At 38.2% G+C, this 24,839-nt stretch overlaps 1 protein-coding gene across 2 annotated transcripts in view; it reads left to right on the forward strand.

The window, feature by feature from the left end:
- ZMAT4 (zinc finger matrin-type 4) overlaps positions 1–15,651 on the forward strand; it is a 2,083,697-nt gene extending 2,068,046 nt beyond the window's left edge. For both annotated transcript variants that reach the window (XM_044083036.1, XM_044083037.1), the window contains one exon: positions 15,191–15,651. In XM_044083036.1, coding sequence (XP_043938971.1) covers positions 15,191–15,275 — 85 coding nt within the window. In that variant the 3' untranslated portion in view covers positions 15,276–15,651. The remainder of the gene's footprint in view (positions 1–15,190) is intronic.
- The last annotated feature ends 9,188 nt before the right edge of the window (positions 15,652–24,839 follow it).

Genomic DNA, 24,839 nt, shown 5'->3' on the forward strand with positions numbered 1-24,839 from the left:
TTCGTGAAAAATCTTGGTCAAGAATTCTAGTATGCATGACGATGGAGCTTGGTAAGGATCAAGGTTTTGGTTAGAAGCCCAAATGGAAAATCTCTTCCACTTACTACAATACAATTTTCTGGTGGAAGGTTTATGGGAAGCCAACAAAATTTGACTTGTATCATATGAAAAATTATGAAGCCTGGCTACACAGGGAACTGGAGCAGCCAAGCGGTTAGCTTCAGTGACTGCAAGGAAGGATGGAGGTCCTCTGACAGATATGTCAGAAGGTCTGGAACTGGGTCCAGGATCCATGGATCCTCCAAAAGATGATGGTAAAGAAATGGAAACCAAATCTGCCAAGGCCAATGAGGGCCTATAAGAATGACAGTCCTTCCCAGCGACTTTGCTTTCTGTAAAAATCTGGGTATCAGCGGAATTGGGGGAAATGCATAGAGGAGACCAATCGTGTAAGAGTGCATCCCTTGGGGGTTCTCCCAGAGGGGGGTATCAGAGCAAAGTAGCTTCTGCATTTGGTGTTGATGCGGCTGACAAAGATCACAGCAAGGCTGGCCCCATTTGTGGAAAATCCTGTCCGCAATCTCCTGTTTGAGACACCACTCATGTGGCAACAAAATTGCTCTGCTCAGCTTGTCCGCTATCACGTTGGATCTCCCTGGGATGTGTGTTGCCAACAGAAAGTGCTAGGATGACACAGCCCACTGTCAAACTCTGAGGGCTTCTCAGCAAAGGGGGTAAGACTTGGTCCCACCCTGTTTGTTCAAATACCAGACCACTGACATGTTGTCTGTCTGTATGGCAATTGTCCCTAGAGGAAGAGAGTTCTGAAAGTACTGCAATGCCAGAAGTACCGCTCTCATCTCTAGGACACTGATATGCAAATGTGACTCGATCCATCCATGGGTCTTGAGCAGTCTTTCCCTGAAAATGTCCCCCCCACCCTATCAGGGAAACATCCGTGGTCACAGTGGCTACTGGAGTGGTGGTGGTGGTGGGGGGGGGGGGGGGAGTACAACGGGGCATCCTATTGTGACATGTAGGGACATCAACCACCACTGAAGATCTCTCTTGCAATAGTTTGTAATCAGAATCATATGGTTCATTGGCAATTCCTGGTAAGACCACTGAGTGAACAGGAGCCATTGAAGAATCCGCATATGCATCCTCGCCAACGGAATGGCTAAAATTGCTGCCGCCATCAAACCTAGTACTTTCAAGACCTCTGTGGCTGGAGCTCTGTTCTTTGGCTGTGGAGCCTAAGTCACAGTATATTCCACTTTTTTTGATTTTTTTGTTGCCTCAGACTCAGAGGAAGATTTTCAAGATTTGCTGGCCCCATCCTGGTCAGACAAAACTTCTACAAAGGGGTGCTTAAGGATACATCGATCTATAAGTTTTCTCTTCCTCTCAGCCAGCAGCCTAGTAGAAAAGGAGTGGCAGATACTGCAGGACTCCTGAAGGTACACCTCAACCAAACAGTAAACACACTGAACATGTGCATCAGTCGCAGACATTTTTTAAAACCAGACTTCGGAAGTTTTTCCTTACCTTCAGACATAATATCTATATATAGAAACTAACAACTATGAAAAACGATCAACAACTGTCACAAACCAAAGCCCAAAGGGGCCACTCTAGATATATATAAAATACATTATGGAATATTAATATAAACTCCTAACTAGTCTACACTACTACAGGCCAAGGCCAAGAAGCAAAAAGTCACAAATAATCAGACTAGAAGCAAAAGCTATAAAAGGGAAAGGAGAACACTTCTAAACAGTCTAACTACATCTAAGAATATATATATATATATATATATATATATATATATATATATAAAAATAAAAAAATGAAGAAAACAGGCAAATATGCAGAATATCCCACAAAAATTCTCGAGCAACGCTGGAAACCAAGAGATCAGTGCCACGGCAAACTAGATTTGGGGTAATTCCAGCAGTGCATCATAGGATAAGGGGCTTGGTCTCGAACTACTGGTAATCTCTGAACTTTGCTAAATGGCCGTGTCGGAGCTGAGGATCGGCTCCGAACCCATCAGTGAAGAATGAACGGTGAGATTGAACAACTTCACATTGGTAGTTTAAATTAGCATTAACTGTATTTCACTAGTGGATGTGATCATAAGCTTATTTTGAATGTTGCTTCTCTTTAAAAAGAGGTTGTTTCAAACATTAGGTAGCAATATGTTCAAAGAGAATTAATACCCGTTTGTATTGTTGCTTAGTTGCAATTATATTTGCATTGCTGTGCAATTCATTTATCTGCCATTTTCTTTTCCTCAAGTAGTTTATATAGATGCATATAAAATAGGAAGGCTTACGGATTTGGTCAGAGAAAGGTAATGGTTTCAATATCCTTAAGTTTTAAAGAGTTTCAAATAAAGTATCTGCAGTTTAAAATTGCTCGTTTTAAAGCATACATGTAGTTTATGATTTTGACAAGTTCACTTCATTTTAGTTGGCTTGTATTATTACTGCATATTATCTACTTTGATGGCCAAAATTATTGTATTCTATTGCATGTATAAAAGAACAAAACATGTTTAATGTTTTCAGACTTGTATGAAACCTTATAATTTTCAGTCTAGTAAGGCATCTGAAATTATCTGAGCTCCTACATGAACTTTCTGATATGGTTCATTTAATGAAGTAAAAAACAACGTTTTATGTTGTTTACCAGGGCAGTACACTAATAACTACAGACCATTTGCCAGCACAGCCCAGGTGAATATATTCACAAAAAAGATAAATAGAACAAATTCAAAAACATAGTAAACACAGAAGGTAGATCATGCCAAAGGCAGTTGATACAATATGTAAATACTAGAGTAGAAAATCAAATGTCAATTAATTTTAGCAGTAAATCTGAGATGGGAAACAGCAGCTGAGAACAGAGTTTCAAAGTAGAAGTGATGCAGGTGAGAGTGAAGTTAGGTTGTGTTCAGTGGAAAAGCACTTGAAGTTGGATTTTTGATAGAGTTTTCTTTTGAGTTGAGCACTGACAGTGAGGAAGGAGAAGACTTAGAGGTGAAGGGGTAGGGATTGCCACAGTTTGGTTGCAAGAATGGCAAAGGAATGGGCAGTTTAGTTTGGGGGTGTCTGGAGTGAGGAAGCTAATTGGGAGAAGTTGCCAAGGTTGTAGGTGATGGTTTTATTACAGAGTTTGGCTGTAAGACATGGAAATGCACCTGTTTGAAGTAGTGTGTAAACTAGTTCCCCAAGATTAACTCAACTCTGTAGCAGACTGGTAGCCATTTGGCATTGGAGAGGGTGATGTGGTGTTCATGAAGGGATGAACTGGAAATTAATCAGCAGATTTTGTTCCCAATAGACTGTAAAATGAATGAGTTTTTTTTAAGAGGCTGTGGCTATGATGAGGAGCCAGTGTTCAAGTTAAACATGGAGGACTCCTTTGCCTATTGCAGCTTGCCCAGATATCTTGCTCTTCGAGGTTGAGAGGTATGAGCCACATCACTCAGTACTGATACATTAACAATGTTCCCTATTAATTAGATTTTCCCCATATACCTAAAGACTAACCCACTGCACAATAGCAAGTAAAACAGATGCTACTTATTCTGCAATGTCTAGCAGACACAGTGTGATCACCCAAGCCCTGTATTTGCAATGTGTAGCTTCAAACAGTGGGCATTCTCATTGGCATAACTTAACTGATGCAACTTTAAATGTTTCCATACTTAACAGATGCAAATCCAGAAGCTAAGTTATTGCATAAAGGCCAGACAGTCATCAACTGCCTATTCTGAGCTCCTTGGGCATATTAAATGACTGATGGATATTGTGCATATAGGGCACACTTCCTTATAAGACTGCTGGACTCCTGAGGCTTGCCAAGAAGCTATATACCCATAACACTTGTAGTGGTCTGTGTGAGAAAATTGTGCGTGTGCCAGCAAGGAACCTTCCCAGGTTTCCAAGCTTTATGGAGCACAAAGTTAAAGAACAGAAACTGCACTAAAGGTATTGTATCATGGACTGAAAATGCTTTTTGCTCAGACACATCTAGTAGGGGGTGCTAATAAGTAAACTTCATTGGAAACAGTATAGCACTAGTTCATAGGTGTGTACTAGGCTAATGGCCCTGGGGCCTTTACAAGCCTAGCCGTAGGATTATGCTGGCATTGTGCCACCCAACCTTAGTTCCCAGTGCCTCTGTTGAATAGAGCCACTGGAGTTATCCCGGGGTGAATTTTCTATTTCCCACCCACTCATCAAGATTTCTCATGAAGAGGGTCAGCAAGGTGCTCTGCTTAACGTGTATGGGAAGTCTATTCCATAGCATGGGCAGTCTCTGGGTTATGAACCTGTCCCTCCAGTACATTCTGATTGTGGTAATGAGATTGAGGTCTATGGAGCGTGTGGTGGAGAGGGATTGGGATTTCTTTAGATGTAGCATTTCTAACAAAGATGGATCAGACATGGATTTGTAAGTCAAGCAGAGATCACCTCTAAGTAGGCGCTATGAGACAGAGAACAGTTGGAGTTTTCTTTGAGTTTGTCCATATAGGACAAGTGTTTAAGGCCTAGGATCCTCTTCGTGAGGTACTTTTGTAGCCTCTCCAGTTGTTGCAGGTGTCTAGTGAGGTACATGCCAAATGGGGCATTGTACTCGATGATTGGTCTAATGAGGGAAGAATAGAGGGAGACCATGACCTCTTTCTTCCTGGATGCAAAACCCTTAGTAATGAGATGTGCCACATAGGACTTTCTGACCACAGTGGCAATGTGGTGATCAAAAGAGAGGTTGCTGTCAACCCGTGTTCCCAGATCTCTTATAACACCTTCTGTGTTCAGTGGACTACCATCACTGTGGTAATTCATGGGAACTGGGTTTTTCCCAAAGGGGATGATGACATTTTTTGGCATTGAGCTTAAGGGCATGGTTCGGACACCAGTCGTTGACCTCAGTGAGGCCATTCTGTAGGATGTCAACATCACTTGGGGAGTTAATAGCTCCCAACTTGCAATCATCTGCAAACTTTGTCAGAGTCCCTTCATGTTGGCCTGGACTTCAGAGAAGTAGATACCAAACATGAGAGGACCCAGGACCGAAACCTGTGGGACTCCACTCATGACTATCAGCAGTCTGACTTGGAGTCAGCTACTACTTCACTGTGGGTTCCATGAGCCAGTCCAGTGCAACACCACCTAGTGATACAGATGATTAGTGTGTTTTAGTGTTTTTCTATTTATTCCTGAGTGGAGAAAAAGACCTTGGCTTGGCCAAGGTAGGCTAGTAGGCTGTATTCATCCACCCTTCATCACAGCTGCTCCTGGTCATGACTGACTGATCAAGCATGGTAAGTTGAGTTGAGTAGGCATGAAACCAAAAAACCAAACTGTGTGGGATTGGGATTCAGAGTTTGGAGATTCCCTAGATCCTTGTTGTTCCATAGGTTTTGCCATTTGCATATGTCACTTGTCAGGAGCATGGTTGGATCAATAGAGGAATAGTAGGAGAGATCTGTATGGAGAAGAGAGATGTGCAGAGAGAGGTGCAGTAAAGTAGGACATGACAAAGGTGAGGCTGTGTTGAGGAGGCACAGGGGAACAGGGTGAGTTCTCTCTCTGTAGTTCATGTAGAACACAACCAAACCAGGTCCATAGTCAGTGTTATTGGGGCATTGGGAGCTGTGCCTTGGACTGTGTTGGTGTTTGCATGCAGTGCCTGCAGCAGGGTGCCTGATTCTGACATGGTTCTGGTCTTGGGGGGGGGGGGGGGGTGGCACTGAATCTGTCAGCCAGTATATTGGCAATATCTGTTGGCTCAGTATAGGAGGTACCATTGTGCAGTAGCTCAGAGCAAATCTGGGTATTGCCATGGAGATTCTTTACATAACTATAGAAGGTATTGTGGTTGTCTTTACTATCTGCTGCAATTCTGGTTTCATAGCTAGCTTTAGAGGATTTGATGAGGGATCTCAACTTTTTGTTGAGGCTGGTAAGGGAGGTTTTCCAGTTTTGGGACTTCACCTTATTCCACATCAGCTTCCTCCTTCTGTTGTAGAGTTTGTTTATTCAGGGGACCACCAGATTGGCTTCCTTTTTTTACAGGATACATCTTGGTTCTATTGGGGATCTATGCATTTGTGTATGTGTTCATACAGTGCATTGGTGTATGAAATAATGAAATTCATGTCTATGGTATGGCATCCACTTAGAAGTGAATTTGGATAACTGCATATGATGATTAGTTTAACACACATTGCAGAGAAAGTGGTGACATGAGCTGCAAGATTATTGCTACTACATAAAATAAAACATTCAACCTTCTTTTAACCTTGGGATGAGTGTGGGCATTACTATCACTATAGACACAATAAAACCATGACCAGACTCACTCACACTGGTTGTCTTTATGTACACAGATGCACTGTAGAAGTGATTTCAAATTTCTCACATTTGCACTACACATACAGCTTTGTAGTTTGCTTGTCTTTATTGTTCATTCACCGTTGTGTATAAATCTGTTATCCCACTGTTGGCGTTTTGATGGGTTTGCTATTTACACACAGGTGCTGAGTGGGGCATTAAGGGTAATTTGCTTGTTGTAGTTTGCTTGCAGTGGATGTCTGTCTGTTCACATCCCTGATTTGTGAGTAAAAAGCAACACTGAGCATACATGTATCGTACTTACATCAACATTGTGCTTCTACAACATTTCCATATCTTTGTAATTTGGGCTCATTTAAAAGTACAGAAGATTTGCTTACTATGCTCAACAGGCTACAACAATGTGAATTGCAGTCATGCTGGTGCAGTCAGTAAGTTGGGATATGCTGTGTGATTTTAAGCACTGCTCTAGTATGGCTACACATTACCACTACTCACCTAATTCAAAAGGTCGGCTATTTAATAAATCTTTGCCTTGGAAAATATAACAGACTGTACCTAATTTGGTTAATGTCCTCTACAAAGAGTTAAGGGTACATTGTATTTTTAAAGACGTTTACAAGTTGATAGATAACATGGCCCTGAAGATATGTCCAAAATTTCAAATGCATTATTTTTGATCAGTATAGGGAATATCATCTCTATATGGGGAAAAAAGTTTTCTTTAGCAAATGAACTGGGTGGTTATTTATATTTCCAAAAAAAGTCACTTACTACTACATTTATATATAAAAAAGCAAGACATGGAAATTAAACTTCTAAACTACGTCTAAGAGTATTTTTTTTTATAGTCTGAACAACATAAGAAGTTGCCCAACATCAAATTTAGGTCAGTGTTTTATTCCTCCAGCTGTAATAAGAAATCAGTGCTGAAATGCCCCAGTTTGTAGAGATATTTTCAGAAACGGTCTCTTGAGGATGGATGCTTCTATCATTCTGAATCAAATTTGGAACTGGGAGTTTAGTTTTTTTTTTTTTTATTTCAGGAGTATTCCAGCTTTTTAAACATTTATTACTGCTCGTTGAAAGTGCCATCTTCAAATTACATAGTTGTACATTATCCACCAACCTTTTACTATAAACTGTAAATAAACATTAATGTGCATTACATAATTAGCCCATAGCAGCCATTCAATAATTTCACTTTGCTTCACATATCTTGAATGTAGTTGTAAGTGATGTGTAATACTGCACCAACTCATAAAAAAGAAAGGCTTTAATCATAAAATGATGGCATCCCAGCAGTTAACACTATTCATTTGTGGAAGAGAGATAAATTTACTGCCTCTGCAGTAATCATTCTGCTCTGTCACTTTTCAGATCTTAAATGCCTTTCAAAGAAAGTATGTTGACCTTGTAAAAAGTTTTTTTTAAATGGAAAATATCAGTTAAAATGTAATGAAAGATAAACAACCAATTAGTTCTTACTTGAAAAGGCATTTTTTTCAACATGTTATACTCAGAGTCAAAGGTGGCACAGTGGGTTCAGCAATCAGTATGGTCTCACATTCCTTGAATCTTTCACTCTTATTACAGAGTCTACATGTAGCCATGTGAGGTTTTTTATGGCTGATCCAGTTTTCTTCCAAACAACAAAAATCACATTCTAAATGAAGTGCATTTTTTCTAAATTGCCATTAAGAGTAGGTGCATGTGCATGTGTGGGGGGGATGTTCTGGTGTGTCCTTTGTGTTTTTAACCTGTGACAGACTAGCATCATTTGTCTAGCACTAGTCCTCTGCTTTGCTCCCAAGGGCTTCTGGCTTTTACAAAGGTTCACCACCTGTCTGTCCTTCATGGAGGAGGCTTCCTATTTGGGCACTTACATCCTGGAAAAACACATGAAAATGGCAAATGTGCCAAGATTTTAACACAAAAACATTTTTCAATTTCCCTATAATAGTTACATAAAGCAATTTTCTATCTGAAACACCTTAACATTATATGGAATAGAAATTTCAACTATGAGCTTTTATTTTGCAATAGAAATTCAGGTCATTGTACCGGTTGCCAGTTTGGGTTTCCTGTACAAAACCTCAAATTCATTCCAACATCCCATTTTGGACATTTGGCAAAGTGGCAAGTCTTCTACTCCATGACCCTTAAATCTACTGCATAATGAATACCTACTCTATCTGAAACCTTGAAAAGGATAAAGTGAGTATTGAATAATGGAGTTATAGACTAATTTATAGAGCAAATCATTCACTAATCCTGCAATAATTGTTCTATTCTATTCAGGGTTACAGGTGACCAACAGTGCAAGATAGAGAGATGGTTCTAGATACTACAGAAACATGCATACTGTCACACTGGTAACTATGGGCAGTTTTAAGGAATGACATGTTCCTTGACATAGCTTTTGTGATGAATGAAGAAATCAGTTTACCCTACTGATCACAGGAAGGGCATGCAGACGCCAATATTTGGTATACTTTAATAGAACTAATAATTTTCAGTGCAGATTTTTTTTACCTTTAAAATGTTGAAACTTTGTTAAAAGTTATTTACTACTGTGGTATGTTCAGTTTTTTCCTTACATTACTGAAGTGAATGAGGATTTTGAGGTTTGACACAAAACACTATTAAACCTTTAACTTACTAAATAGTTCACGGTGTTAATTGATAATATATTACTTTCTGCATATAATATAAATTGCAGATCATGCCTTTATTGCACAGACTGAAGTCTCTATCATTTAATGATTTATCGAACATGGACATCTTGAGTTTCTCATCCATATTCCAAAGTACTTTATAGTCTACGACAAGCTATTGCATGAAGTCTGTAAGCATTTATGTTACTGTTGTGACTTTATGCCCTTTACAAGCTGCATCAATTGTTTTGCAATCTGCCCCAATGCTGCACACATTTTTACAGCACTGCTTTTAAGCATTAGCAAATGTTTAAAATGTGGACTCTACCCTGGTCTACTGTGCATCACGTTTTTGTAATTATTGGAGACTTCAAATTCAACCATGATGAAATTGTGTGACTGTTTAAAAACACCAGAGTGGACAGTTAATCCGAATGGAGTGAGTAGTTAATAAGCATCTCATTTTTTTTTTTTTTTTATACAGAAGTTGAATGGTTCATCTTCTGCATCAAACCTATTCTCAAAGTTAATATTGGTTCTAAAACAATAACTTTAAAAGCAACCTTACAATTGCCATTCCTGTAATAGTTACTAAGAGCATTCTTATCCTCAAATACTTATTGCATACTTGTGCTCGTAAATTCTGCAACATAATTCCCTAGTTATTCTTCCAACATAATCAGTGCATGAATTACACAAACCCAAATCAACATTTAGATTTACATGAAATGCACCCTTTATAGTGATATTCACATTATTGACTTTTAACTCAGTGATTCCAGTATATAAGAACTGGCAATGACTACAACTGAAACCTTTTAACACTTCTGCTTTGTTGTACTTCACCTCAGGACGGCATAATTCAGACTGAAAAAAAGTGTTAAAACTTTTCCAGAAAAACAACAGTTTTGTCAACAACAAGTTTTCTAACTTCTGGAAAGCTGCTTACGATCCTCCAGTTGTTAAATATGTTTTTAGAAACCCTTTCATCTACACTACTAGTCAATAGCATGGAAGTACTATATTACAATGTCGCTCTTTCCATTATCATCATCGACAAATTCTAAAAAATTTCTTTAACTTCTTTCTCAGAATATCCTCTGTTTAAAAATGTGAACCTTCACTGAAAATCTGAATTTTCTTTAGTGAGCTTATCTATTCTCATTAACTGACCCTTAATGTCTGCGCATCCAGGAACAACTAAATTAAACATGGTTAAAAGTCAGTTAACGAGAATAGGTAGGTGTATACTGTCATAGCCTAAGTATGTGTTACTCTGAAGATCCTTTTTGTAAATTCAGGTTGAGAATTTGTCTGCTTCTCTTTGTGAAGATCATCTAAAAAAACTCAAGCTTTTCATATCTTACTTGGATGTAAATCTTAATTATGAACAAACACCATTGACATATTCTAAAAAAGCATTCGATAAACTAACTTACCCTCCTCCAAATCAAATATCAATAAAATGATTGTTCGTAGGTTGGTACGAGGCTATCGGCCCTAGGGCCTATACAAGCCTGGCTATTTCTTCCCACAATACTTACTTCCCTGGACCCCTGTCTAGTAGGGCAACTGACATGATCCCTGAGGTGAATTTCCTATCTCCCATCCAATCGTCAAGGTTCCTTTTGAAGAGGGCCAAAGAGGTGCTCTGCTTGATATGCATGGTGAAGTCTATTCCAGTCTGGGGTGTCCTTGGGTCAGGAACCTATCCCCCCAGCAAGTTTTGTTCATTGTGATGACAAGGTTTAGATCCCTGGAGCATGTGGCTCCAAGGAATTGGAATTTCTTTAAGTGTAGCATGTCTGGGTTTGACATGGCCTTGCATGTTAATCAGAGATTGCCTCAGAGTAGACGATATGCAACAGAGTATAGCTGGAGCTTTTTTTTTAGATGGTTAGCATAGGGTATCTGCTATAGGCCTGTGATTCTTTTAGTGAAGTAGTTCTGTGGCCTTTCCAGTTGATGCAAATGTCTTGAGAGGTACATACCAAATGGGGCGTTGTATTCTATAATGGGTCTAATGAGGGATGAGTACAGTGGGACAATGACCTCCTTTTTACTGGATGAAAAGCCCTTAGAGATGAGGTGTGCTACATAGGATTTCCTGACTGTTGTGGCAATGTGGTTATTGAAGGTGAGACCACTGTCCACCTGTGCCCCTAAGTCTCTTATCACACTTTCGGTGTTTAGTGTACTGCCACCTATGTGGTAATTCACGAGTACATGTTATTTCCCAAAGGGGATAACTATACATTTCTTGGCATTGAGCTTAAGCCCATAGCTCTGGCACCAAGCATCTGTTTTTGTAAGGCCCTTTTGTAGAATATCCACATCATTTGGGGATTCAGTAATGGCTCCAAGTTTGCAGATTGTTAGCCAAAGTCCCTTAGTGTTGGCCTATACTTCAGAGAAGTAGATGCCAAACAAGAGCGGTCCCAGGACTGAACCCCAAGGTACTCCACTTGTCTGGAGCTGGATTTTGAGTTGGCTACTTTTACAGTGTGGGTTCTGTCAGTAAGCCAGTTGGCAACCCATTGAGTGATGTAGGGATTAATGCCCAGCTTAGTAAGTTTATGTATGATTCCAGAGTGGGGGATAGTGTCAAAGATCTTGGCGAGGTCCAGATAGGCTGTGTGGACCACCTTACCCTCGTCCATATAGTACTTAAAGTATTTAGAAATGAAGGCCTTCTCCCACCCACATTTGTGTATATGGGTGCTATTTCAGCACCCACAGCAACTCCATTGATTTGCTGATACTTCAAATTAAATTCAAAAACATTATAGGTAAGAATAATATCCAACATCTCCATAGTAAAATGGACTTTTTCAGGAGAAAAGCTCAGAATTAATTCTAATCTAACTGTATCCATTCCTAAATCATTTGGAATAACCATATATAATGAATGAATGTCTAACATAAGCAAATCTGACTCAAACATTAAAATTTGTGATTTTACACTTAAATGACAAGTATCTTTGATATACGAGTCACTGATGATAATTAAGTACGTTTGTTTAATCAATTTAATGTGATCTTCAATATGACTAGATAAATTAAATAAGGGGCTGGGTTTTGTGCCAACAAGGAGGTCACTTATTTAGACACAGACAGCAGCTCCTGTTTACCTCAAAGTTTAATAACTTCCTGTTTCAGTAGCTTCCTCCCAAATGCCCTGAGAGTCTATGTACAAGCTCTAAATTCAAGTTCTTACCTAGAGTGAAAACCATAGTCCTAAGTTTAAAAAAAAGCTCTAAACATATATACACATATATTGGAAAAATGTGGATGTCTGTGCAAATAATGAAAATATCAAAAAAAAAAAAAAAAAAAAAAGTATTTTTTGCAGGTACAAGCCTCCCAGCATTGGCCACATACTCTACTTTTATGTGCTCACTATGTGGTTTCCCCAACTCAAGTGTGGTCATTCAAAAATGAAAACATACAAGTGTGAAATCGTGATACTTCTGCAAGACTGTCAAAAGTATGTCAAGGAAAAGTGTAAAAAAAAAAAAAAAAAAGTCATTGGTATGATTTGTGCAACTTTACATGACAAACTTTCATCAAATATTAAGCTGCTTGAAGTTTCCTCCAGTAACTGAGATTACCCCAAGCAATATTTATATTTATACATTTTTTTTTTATTTAACATTTGTTTACTGGGAAAGTCTGACTGGGACAAAGCCCATTTTCAGCAGAGGCCTGGGGAGAAATGGTACAGACACGTCTTTGGAATGTGGGAGAAAACTGAAGCATCTGGATGCATGCAGACTCTGCACAGGAGGCACCCCAGCCGAGCACTGAACCGGAGACCCTCTTACTGTGAGGAGAGGACGCTAACTGCTGCACCACTGTGCCATCATATATATTTACAGTCAAGTGCGCAGCATTCTAATTTTGACAGTTTTAAAACTGTTCTGCCTTTTCAGAGTTTGAGCTTAAAGATTTTTTCTGGAATGAAGCGGACATACCTATTACCTTTTTGATTGGATGCTTCTACACTGCTGTTAGAGTTTTTACCTTATTCGTTACTCCTATAGGTCCTTCCTAAACTTTTTCATTTTCATTTTGTATTAATGTTTAAACATGAGACTACATTTTGGGGTCCTGATTGGCTTAGTATTTGTTTCAAATATGCACTATGTTCTGATTTATGTTTGGTCTGAAGAAGCAGTGTAGTCTTACCATGAAAGTGCTCACCAATAAAAATAAAAATACTTTTTGTGCACTCAATTGTGGCAGTTCTGGTGGGCTTTTTTTCACTATTTGTTGCAGTACTTATGTTTGAGCTTAAGTATCTGGCATAGGGATCAGAAAGAAGTGAATGAAGGTACAGGTAAAGGAAAACTTGCCTTAATGTCAAATGCTAGAAGTGGAGGAGGATATAATGGCAGGGATGCTCCAGTGTTAGGTTACTGCAACTAGGTAGTTTTAGAGGTAGCCATTTGAAATTCCAAAACACTAGTGAGTTGAGGAACAGTGCAACTATGGCTAAAACACACATACTTGCATAGAAATTGCTGTTCTTCAGAATATTCCCTTTTCTCAGAAATATGGTGATCTCACTGTTGGTGTATACATAAATTGGAGGGGTGTGAGGGGGCTTTTCCCCACCATGAAAAGCGATGTTCAACATTCTCTGTTATCGAGAGGGGATCATAATGGGGCTCACTACTATGAATCTCATCATTTCAATAGGGAGACCTTTTTATCTCTAAATAAAATTTTGGATAAGTAGTTATGGCTTTTATATGACGTAGGAATGCTTCCCGTCTTTTAGAAGCCAAGCAGACAATGGCATAAATACAACTCTAATTAACAGCTCATCTGATCCTATCACTAACAGTTGCTGACAGATTAATTTCAGCTGTCTGACTAAAGTCCAGCCAGACAGCAGTTGCTCATTTTTACAGGCAGATGGATTCCAACTTGAGTTCTATTTCAGGAGTGCAGTTCCCTTGTGTATATTCCAGAAGCAACGCATTAACAGTCTCTGTATACTTAAAAGGGCCTCCAGCACTATTTCCTTTTTCTCTTCAATGTGAATGCAAGGCTTTATGGCACCACTCAACACAACTCTGGGAAGCCCAGATAACGCATTATATTCTTCTAAATTGTAATATCATTTCAAACATATGTTTTATGCATTGCAAATGTATGCATGTTAGTGAAGCCATTCCATTCTTTAACAGCTCTGCTACATTTTCAACGTAAATCATTGCATATTGTACGTATTATTCAGTTATAGTCAAACTGTATTTCCCAATAACTATCACATTGCCACATTTTTTGGAAAAACATTTACCTCAGCTTTATAGCTTTCTATGTTTTACTAAAACAATTAAATTTCAGCTTGTCATATGTCCCTAATGAAAACATTTACAATCGTCTTAGAATTGTATCACTTCCTACAACTGCAGTTACTATTGTTGAAATGTCTTTCAGTTAAAAAACATATGATGGAGAATTTCTTAACGGGTTTCCACTATAAAATGGGATATTTTTGATGAACAGCTAATATATATAATTAACAAATGCACCCACGTGTCTGGTAATTTAAGTGCAGCTATGTGCTGAAGAGGCTTTACTCCAGAGGGATTTGGTGCATTTATACTCTAAGAATGTATCAGTTAAGTCCAAGTAATTTGACAGTTCTTAGAAATGTACATTTCCTAAGGAGTTGTAATGGCCTACCTGTGCTGCAGACACATCAACATGATGTTGCAAAATAATTTCAAGCGTGTACAAGAAAGTTTTCTATCAAGAAATACTCACTTTCTTCATGTTACTCTACTGAAATATCTCAGTGCGCCTAATGCACAAGTTACATAATGCCCCACATGTTCACAGTTCAAGCCTACCATCTCGACATGAAAAGGATTAAATTATATGCAATATGAAGAATGCCCCGTTTAATTCTGCTAATAATCCATTCCCAAAGGATAACTTTTTAATGTATATGTGTTTAAAAGTTTTATAGTTCGTTTCAATTACAAAACCTCATGGAACTTACTTCCACGAGAAATCACCGTACAGTTAAGAAAAGTCAGAAATGTATGCTTGGTTCATATACTAAGAAATATGTCTTTGCTGGCTGTGTAGAGGATTATAATACTGAACATTAAATCAACATTTGACATTATCTTTTTTTTACAGGAATGTCACTGTTTCAACAGATGAACAAAAGGAAAATGAAAGCGAAACTGAAAGAGACTGTTTTACTGAGCAGCCTTTAAGTTAAACGAATCAACCAGCCAACTGATCAGAGCCAAGTGACAGTCAGGATTAATTCCATCTGCCAGATGTTAATGACAAAGTATTGGATGTCTCTTTCACAGAACGATCTGTACCTGTAAGCATGAAGCTGAAGCTAAAGCGAAATCATTTCCTGCCACAAACACTGCTTCCTGGTGACGAGTGGTTGTCATGGTTTTATTCCCCAAGTCTTTAAAGTTCAAGATCGAAAGATGTGAAGAGTTGTATAACAAAACTGTGTGGTCTAAATACAGGATAATTATGGTATCTGCATTTTGCAGACTTAGATATGCATTCTACTGTATTTATGCTCTGCCTTGTAGTGCAGATAATCCCTTTAAATAAAAATGTGTGCTTCATGACTTATGCTACATGTTCAGTCATTCAATATCAACATATAAAGATACAAACGGTATTCCTGGATGTCAGTTATCTAATGGTTGATGCCACCTGACTTGCTAGTTAGACATGTTCCCAGATTTAATGACAGACCACTAAAGTACTTCCTCTACTGGAAAAATACCACAGGTTTATTCATTTGTATATTATTAAGTTTCTGTGCAGTATGATTACATATTCAAACTTATCATGGTGGCTGGAGTATGTTCGTAAATAACAGATAATACCATTAGAATGCCATTACAAAAAAGTCATAATTCAACTTTTGTTTAATGTTAAGAACTCCATTCCTTACCCTTCTATCCAACGTTGAGGCTATATGCGTTCAAATAAAACCTGCACTTGCAATGAAAGCAGTCTACTGCCCTCTCCCTTACTCTTATGCCTTCCTGCAATGGTTTTCACATCTCAATACATCTTTTGATAATGTACTATAGCATCACAGTGAATGATGATCTAAAGTAGAAAATATGCAGATTAACTATATCAGCTCGAAAGTATTAACAGAATAGTACCGTACAGTCATATTGAGCTACATACTATCTATATTCAAGAATGAATGGTGCACAAAAAATATATAAGGTAGTGGGACAATTACATGAAATGGAAGTTTTCATCTGAAAGCTGTTCTCAAGGCTGGTTTTGTCAAAAATAGTAAATTTTTGTTATATATTGCACTTACACTAATATATTCATACATTGTTTACATTTGAAACAAAGTAGTGTCAAATCTAATCACAGCCCTTACATAAGGTATGGGTACAAAACTGGAAATCTTAAAATTAACTGCAATCCTTTAAGCTGCTATAAAATTCAATAACCACAAAAAAAAAAAAACTAGTACTATGCAAAATCCCATTCCCATGTAGTAACAAAGAAAAATGTTTCAAGACAGAAAACCCCTGCACCCCCCCTCCCACCAGACAATAAAGTATCAACACAATCATACCACAAACTTAGAAAATATTTAAAAGAACAGTTCAAGGCCTGCCAAGACAACACTGAAAGCAGTGCATTTTTGTACACCATTCTGATACACTAAACATTATATGATCTTACAATCTTTCTCCATCTGTTTCAGTCTCACCAAAATGCCACGATTAACATTAGTGCTCCATGAACAAATTCCCCAAGACAACCCAAAATACATATTTTTTCTGTGTACAGCTTATTTTCTTCTAGCAGACAAAAATACTGAGCAGTGGATTCAACAGTGTATTTTCCACACCTGTGATATTACATAGAGACTGACTTTAGTGCTGTTATGTTTCTATCACATTCTTTGAGGAAGCAAATTTTACAATGGAATCCACTTAATCAAGTAATTTAAAGGGGTGTAATTACAACCCAGATGTTCATTAGTTAAGGAGAATTTATTTCAACACTAAGATATAAACACTTCCAGCACTGTGCACCTCTGTCATTACCCCACAAAGGCCTTGTGACAAATCAGAAACCGTAGTCAGGTGGCATTACAGAAAAAAAGACCATAGCAAATGCTTTGGCATGATGCGTTATGATGCCATCTGTTTTTTTTTTCTTTTTTGTAATCCTTCCTTAAAACTCACACACAGGCATATGATACAATGACATCTTTGAAGGTGTATTGTTGAATTATGCTTTAGAGTTTTTTTTTTTTTTTTTTTAAGTTACTTTAGTTTATTTGCATTTTAACCAGGCACACACATTCTCCCATCTCACTCTTTTCAGCCACAAGAGAAATGTCTTCTCTGTATTTAATAAGCTCATGACATGACAGAACACAGGCAAGTTATGCCACATTTAACACACTCTTATTAACACTTGCTATATTTTGCAATAGGGTTAATTCTCAGTTTACACTTAAAACTGCAATCATTTCTGTATAACTTAATGACAATACTGGACTGATCTCAGAGGTCCTATTTCAGTCCGTCTGAAAGGCTTTACAACCAGGGCTACTACTATACCTACTTGTACCACCGAGTAGCTTTTCACTACCTACACATATAATGAAGGAACACTTGTGCTTCCATATCAAATCCTGGTGTTCATCTAATATAACAAAGGGAGCGATACTAAACATGTGTAACTCAGTCAGGACAAAATATGCAAACTGCCTGCTCACAGCAACACATCAGTTTTTCTGTGTCAGTCATAACATGCACAGAAATATCAATACATTGGTAGTTTGCATAGCTGCATGTTGTTGTTGTCTTTCGGCTTTTCCCGGTTAGGGGTCGCCACAGCAGAACACTGGTCCGCTAATGATTGGCAGTAGATTTTTGACAAATGCCAAGGTGCCAGCTTGACATTTGACCTTCAACGAAGGCACGTCCATTTACACATGTCTTTCGAATGCCCACCCAACCGTGGGGAGGACATGCAGTCTCCACACAGAAGGCACTCCCTGCACTCCAGCCAAGAATCAAATGGGAGAACTTCTTGCTATGAGGCAACAACGCTACCACGAACTCCTAAATGTGTATACATTGTATGCTACATAGCTTCATAGTTTAGCAATATCTCTGTTGGGATTTTACCAGGTCAGGATTCTGTATATGAAGTTTTGGCTTTGGGTGATGGATCTTGAACATTAAGGAAAACGGTCTATAAAATTTTTAGAGAATCTATCTGATTTATTTATTTTATTACAAAAAATTATAGGATAACTATTATCTTCCTGGAATGGTGGCAAAGCCAGACAGGCCATGTGATACACCTGCTCTGCAGAATAAAAGCTACTGTATGATGTACGGACATAGAACACATTTAGGAGCCGGTCATTAGCAATGAAATCAGTACTGCAGCAAGGATGTAAATTTTCCTACAGCTCCCTGCTAAAATGCTGAATATTTCAAAGGTGAACTGAACAATTCACAAAATATTGTTGATTGAAGACCATAAAAACAAAAAGGAACCATAAGACAACATGCAATAATGTAAATAATTCTTTAACTACAAACACTCTCAAAAGATGACACAACTAGCCATCCTAAAATTAAATTAGTTTAAATTTAATAACTTAAGTACTCCACTGTAAGGGCTATGCAGTCAAATGTGTTTTATCTCAGGAGTCCCAGTACAATGTAATTAGTACTTCTGTTAACTTACAGAACGTAGACTCAAAAATATTACTTGTATTGCTCGTTTTAACTTGAGCACCAAATCTTGTGCTTAAGTCAGAATTACTCATATACTGTTACTAGAGAGCATACAATTGCATATGCTCTGTTAGCCAGCTCATAAAAAATTAAGATTAATACAATACTGCACTGTAAGGTAGTATGCAGAGGTACTCCTAAACTTTCAGGGCATTGACTCTTGAATAAAAAATGTCCTTTCCCTGTGGGGCATCTCAGTTGTATGCCTCTTTACTGAGCTGTTTAGATCAATGAATGCAAAGCACATTTTTCATAGCTGCATTGAATGGAATTGCATTCCATCTCGTTATTTTCAAGCAGTTTTTCCCCAAAAACTAGCAAACAAAATACTGGCATGCCATTGCTTCTACATTTAAAAGTACTCAACATGCTTTTCACATCCTGTTTTAAATGTTATTAGTTTTGGATGCTAGCAAAAAATTCTTCCAATTCTACCTGATTTATGTAATGTACTGCACTTTGTGTTTGTAAAGTTTTCCACATCTGTGTTTTAATCAATATGAAAGCATTAAATCTTTGGAAAGGCAAGTTTAATGTGCATATATAATCAATCTGCATATATTTTAAAACCCTTTTGATTTGTAAAACATAGAACACTACAAGAAATCATTGATGCAGCAATGTGTTTCTCAGTCTAAACTAAAATATTCCTTAGGAGACATTACAAAACTGATTTTTTCCCCATCATGTGATCCTTTGAGCATTCCTAACATTTAATCTGTGGTGTGTCCTACTGTTAACGTGTGTGCATTATTTTTCTGTGAAATGTATAATATTAGGAATACTAGTTGACACATATTCGAAGCATTAAGATCCTTTAATGAATAGAATACAAAAAATATATTCTAACAGTCAAATAGTTTGTAGAAAATTTTCTACAGTTGCCTTGCCATAATTTTTTTTTCAATTAAGACATTCTGTGCCTACTAAAGAAAAATTGTAGAACCCATTAACCACATGATGTGTAAATTACAGATGGCTTTACTCCACTTAAGGAACTGTGACTATATCTATATCCATTAATGAAATTGTACTTCAAATATTTAAACTCATTTGAGAATACATTTTTCTGTTGTTGAAAGTCTGCATAGTATATGGTATTTCACTATCCACCACACCATACAGGAATCCACTGACCATATAATTTCACAAAAATATACTGAAGACAGATAAAATCAGTTAGATAAACCATTTTCCACCAAGAAAGTAGAATAGACAGGGATCATTTAATAGTTTATGCTGAATGCTAGCATTTTCTTCGATATAAGTAATGCCTTTAGGTGACCGTCTTAACACTGGTATTTCTATTTAATGACTAAACAAAAGTTCCCTATTTTATACTGAATGTGTTTTATACATTCTGTAGAGTAGTTATGTCATGGCAAATCATGGCATTAGATGCTTGTTTAGGCACTTTATTCTGAAGACTAATGTACACTATATAACTTCCGATATGTAATATTTATCCTTTGATTACCACAGTGGCACATTGGTTTGCTCCCTCACAGTGTTTGGTTCTCCAAGTCAGTTCAGTACTGGGATCTTCTGTACATAAACTTTACATATTCCTTATGTCTAGGTTGATTTTCATTTGGTTGAACAGTTTCTTCCCACATGCCATAGGTGAACTGTCACTCCTCTAAAAACTGTATCTAGTCTTGCATGCTGTGAAATAGTGAGTGAATGTAATCTACATAGAGATGACTCCCACTCAGGCTGTCTTTCTATGCTTTCAACACAGTGCTGGGATAGCATCTAAATACCCTGCATCATATTAAGTGGGTAATCAATGAATGGTTTATCTTTATGTAGGCATAAGTTTCTGCCAAGTATTTATACTGACATTTTCTCCACGTTCCTATCCCAGGAATATGAATCAATGTGGTAATGCTGGTATTTTACCCCTAAAACACAACCACAATATTTTCAGATTCATTGCTGTATGGCTCATTAGCATTAACATGCAGGGCTACAGAAAAGTATACAGCTGTGCAAGTTGAACTTACCATAAGAGTGGATGCTTGAATGATCACTGCTGCAGTAGCCTCAGCTATATAGGTTATACCTTGCCAAGGACACAACAGCCAGCTTACAAAGCTTCAGGGCACCTTCTATGCAGCAAAACTGTCAAACAGCTCGAGCTGAGCTGACTAAAACACAAGTTTGGAAACAAATCCCTTCAGTGCTTTCCTGCCAGCAGAGAAGGAGGCTGAGCTCTGTAAAGACAATGCTAGGAACAAAAATAAAATGTCAACACCCTAGCATAAAAAACACACCAAAAATAAGGGGGATGGAAAGGTTACTGCAGCAGTGATCATGTGAACATCTGCTGTTATAATTTCAACTTACACAACTGTACTATTTTGTTGTTTTTCTTTCGGCCTTTCCCAGTTAGGGGTCGCCACAGCGGAACTCCAGTCTGCTAATGATTGGCAGTCGATTTTTATAGTACTGAGGTGCCAGCGCAATGCCAAACCTTCAACGAAGGCACGCTCATTCACGCCACTCTACCGTGGGGAGGACATGCATATTCTTCATATTGATCAGTGCTGCAGTAGCCTTAGCAGCATGGGTAGATTACCATTGCTAACTATAGTGGGAGGTGGGAGGTGGAAGGAGAAAGGTCTAGGAAGCCTTGGAGAATGAGCCTTGCAAAGTTTGATCTACACCTAGAGAAGGAATCAAGCTTACAGTACTTTGTAAAAGTATATAGAGGACGAGGTAGCAGCTTCTTGAATACTTCGATAATCCAACCCTTTCCACAGAGTCATAGATGAAGCCAAGGCCATGGCAGAGGGGGCCTTGACCCTGCCTGGAATAGACTATGATGAGTATTACAAAAGGTAATAGGCTTTGACAACCATTTGGAATTTAGTTTTGACACAGGTTGTCCCTTCTTACTTTCACATGACATGAACTGATCAGATCTGAAAGATTTAGTTTTGGTCGAGATGTTGTCTGTGGACATCCAAGGTATGGGGTATCCTTTTCTCCCTCATTTTTGGTTCAGGAAAGAAAACTGGGAGATGGATAGTTTGGCTTAAACTCTGATACCACTTTAGCATAAAAGGAGGATCATTTTTCAAAGGAACCCTGTCCCTGTGGAAATAGACAGGGTTGACTCATCAGAAGAGCAATTCTAGTATCCTTCTTGCAGAGATCAGTAAAACTGTTTTCTATGTTAAGAACCTCATGTCAGCCAGATTAACTGGTTTAAGTGAAGCAGTCATCTTCTCTAACAAAAAACTGAGATACCATGGGGGGGCACCAGTTTTATAGGAGGCCTCTTTTGCAAAACCCCTTTCAAGAACATTTTGGCACAAGACTGCATTGAAAGTGGAGGAGCTATAGGTGGACATGCTGAAATGGCTGATAAATTAAACCTTGCTAGAGGAATAAGAAAGGCCATAGAATGGCAACTCTCACAAATACTGGAAACCAGAGAACTGGACATAAATGAGTGCTGGTTATGTTGTTTTCTACATATGGGAAAATGTGAGTACCCTGTTGCCTGCAATGAGCTAAAATTGGAACTAGACACTGAACACTCATGGTGCAGTGGATAAGCCAAAGTTCAAGGCAAAGAGCTGATAATGTGATCCTGACACTCAAAAGCATGAGAAATGTCCGAGGTCAGCATGAAAAGAGATGTGATAAGAAACAAGTCTAGTATTATCAGAAAACCTGAAAGAGGATGAAGAGGTAAACAGGCTGTGAAGTGACATTTTGAATCTAAGCAGCATAAAACAGGTTTAGAAAAGACAGACCCAGAACTGGTCTCAAGTAATTTCTTCGGCAAAAGAAACATCCTAGAAGAGAGTATGATCTACAGGATGAGTAATGACACCCCGGAAAGAAGGAATTTCCTCCCATTGTCACCTGTAACATTGATGAATGATTTCCAGATAATTTTTGTGAAATTATCTGTTGCCAAACAAAAATGGAGATTCAGACATTCTTGAAGAGGAAAAGGAGACATAGTGGGAGTGAGTCACAAGTTCTCATAGTCATTCAGACAGACTTTCCTTGTTTTGGGAGATTTGAGACTTTTTTTGGAATGGTTTGCTATTTCTTCTTAGATGTCTGTTTACTTGAGTTCTGTTGAGGCTGCTTTACTCTATTTTTTGCTGAAAATGGATGAGAAGAAAAAGTCCTTGGACAATTTGGAAAAGGAGGGATGAAAAATCATTCTCTGGATCAGTTTGCCTCTTTCATCACACTTTTTGATTAACTCTGCAACAGAGGAGCCAAAACACAATCTCTCTTCAAGGGAAAATTTAAAATCTCATTTTACATCTGGGAGGTTCTATGAATGCATGCAAGAAAACTTACTTTTTCCAGGGCTATGGCCACTGGTACTGTTGCAAGGATCAGAGACAAACACACTAAATCATGAGTAGTGACTTATGCAATGGAAGAAGCCAAGTTATTTAAAGCAGATTTTTCTTCACAAGAAAGAAACTACAGATAAAAATCACTCAGTTTTCACAACATCAGAGCAAACAAACATATCCTGACCATTCAAAATTCTGAAAATCAAAGCTGCAGAAGAATACACTCCTTCCCATACTGAATAATTTTTCCCATGCTTATTAGAAAGTAGAATAGGAAACAGTGGATCAACTTTAGGAAAAGTGTATAAAAATTTAAGGGAGGAACTTTGCACATCCTATCTGCCTTTTTAGGGAGAGCTGGCTGATGAACAAATTTGTAGGCAGTAAGATGCATCCTCTGAAGTAGACTGGACAGGAGAACTGGGTGTAGGTTCTCAAAAGTCCTTCTGCATCAACTCATAGTATTCTCTAAGGTACTAAAACCTCAGTGTTCTCCCGTTGAAAACACTGACATTCTAGCAATAGCCTCAGAACGAGAAAATCCCACAGGGAGCCTCAAACTGAGCTCTTCTCTGAATCGGGCCCTGTATCTTCCTGTTCAAATTCAGAATCTTGAAATCTCTTTAGGAAAAGAGAGATCTATTTCCTTTACCAGAAACTACTTTACAAGAAGTATCAACAGCCTGAATTAAACCCTGAGCTAGTCCCAGGTAAGCTACACCTATGCAAAGACATTTACAGAAAGATAGATACATGCTTGTTTTTTTGTTTCTTTTAGACAAAGATGGGGCAGCTGTGTTGCTAATGGCAACAGCTGCTTCCCCAAGGAGGTCACAGCATTTTGACATAACAGGGAAACTTTCCCTGTTCCATCTGCCAGGACCATCAAAGAGCAGGTCTCCCTTGCCCACTGAGAGGATTATAACAGCTGCAGTGGATATGGCTAGCCCTGGTCCTCAGTGGCTGTTAAGTGCTACACCAGAGGAATCCGGGGTAAAAGATGAGTGGTCTGTGTACAAATGGCCACAGCAGTCACCCACCTGCAGCTGAGGGAAGTTGCTAGCCTGCTGTGGTGGCAAAGGCTGTTTAACTTTTTCCTTTTGGGGGAGGAAGACCAACTTCACAACCTGTAGTTTGTTCCAGGGTCAAACCAAAAATTATGCCCCTTTCCTAGGTAGGTCAAGTAGCAAATGCCACAAGAACTACTAATCCACAAAAATTACTTTAACAAAAAAAAAAACACAGTAAAAATCCCTTTAAAATATTGTATTTTTCCATTGAGGGGCTGCCATAATCTTTCCACAGAAAATGTTTTTTCACTTAGTTTCCACTTCTTTTAAACTGACAAAGAAATGAGTGTTCCATTTAATAGAACATTACAGTCTTGAGAGTATGTTAAATAGCACTCCCAGATCAAAATAACTTTCCTGAAGATGTAAGTAATAAAACATTATCAAAATGTAAGAAAATAGAATATTTTATCTGCCCAATAAGAAAACAAACCGACCAATCGATAATGACCAAGAGGAGTGAATTTGTTTGGTGGCAGTGATGCTCTGAAGGGCTTCACAGACTTGTCTTATTCAGCTAAATGAAACCTTCTTGACAATTTGGGCACTTGGAAGGTGCCCTGAAGCTTTGGAAGCTAGTTGGCCATTATACCTTTAGCAGGAT

This window comes from Protopterus annectens, chromosome 9.part0, assembly GCF_019279795.1.
Source record: "Protopterus annectens isolate FY-2018-M chromosome 9.part0, PAN1.0, whole genome shotgun sequence".
NCBI classification, from domain to species: Eukaryota; Metazoa; Chordata; order Ceratodontiformes; family Protopteridae; genus Protopterus; species Protopterus annectens.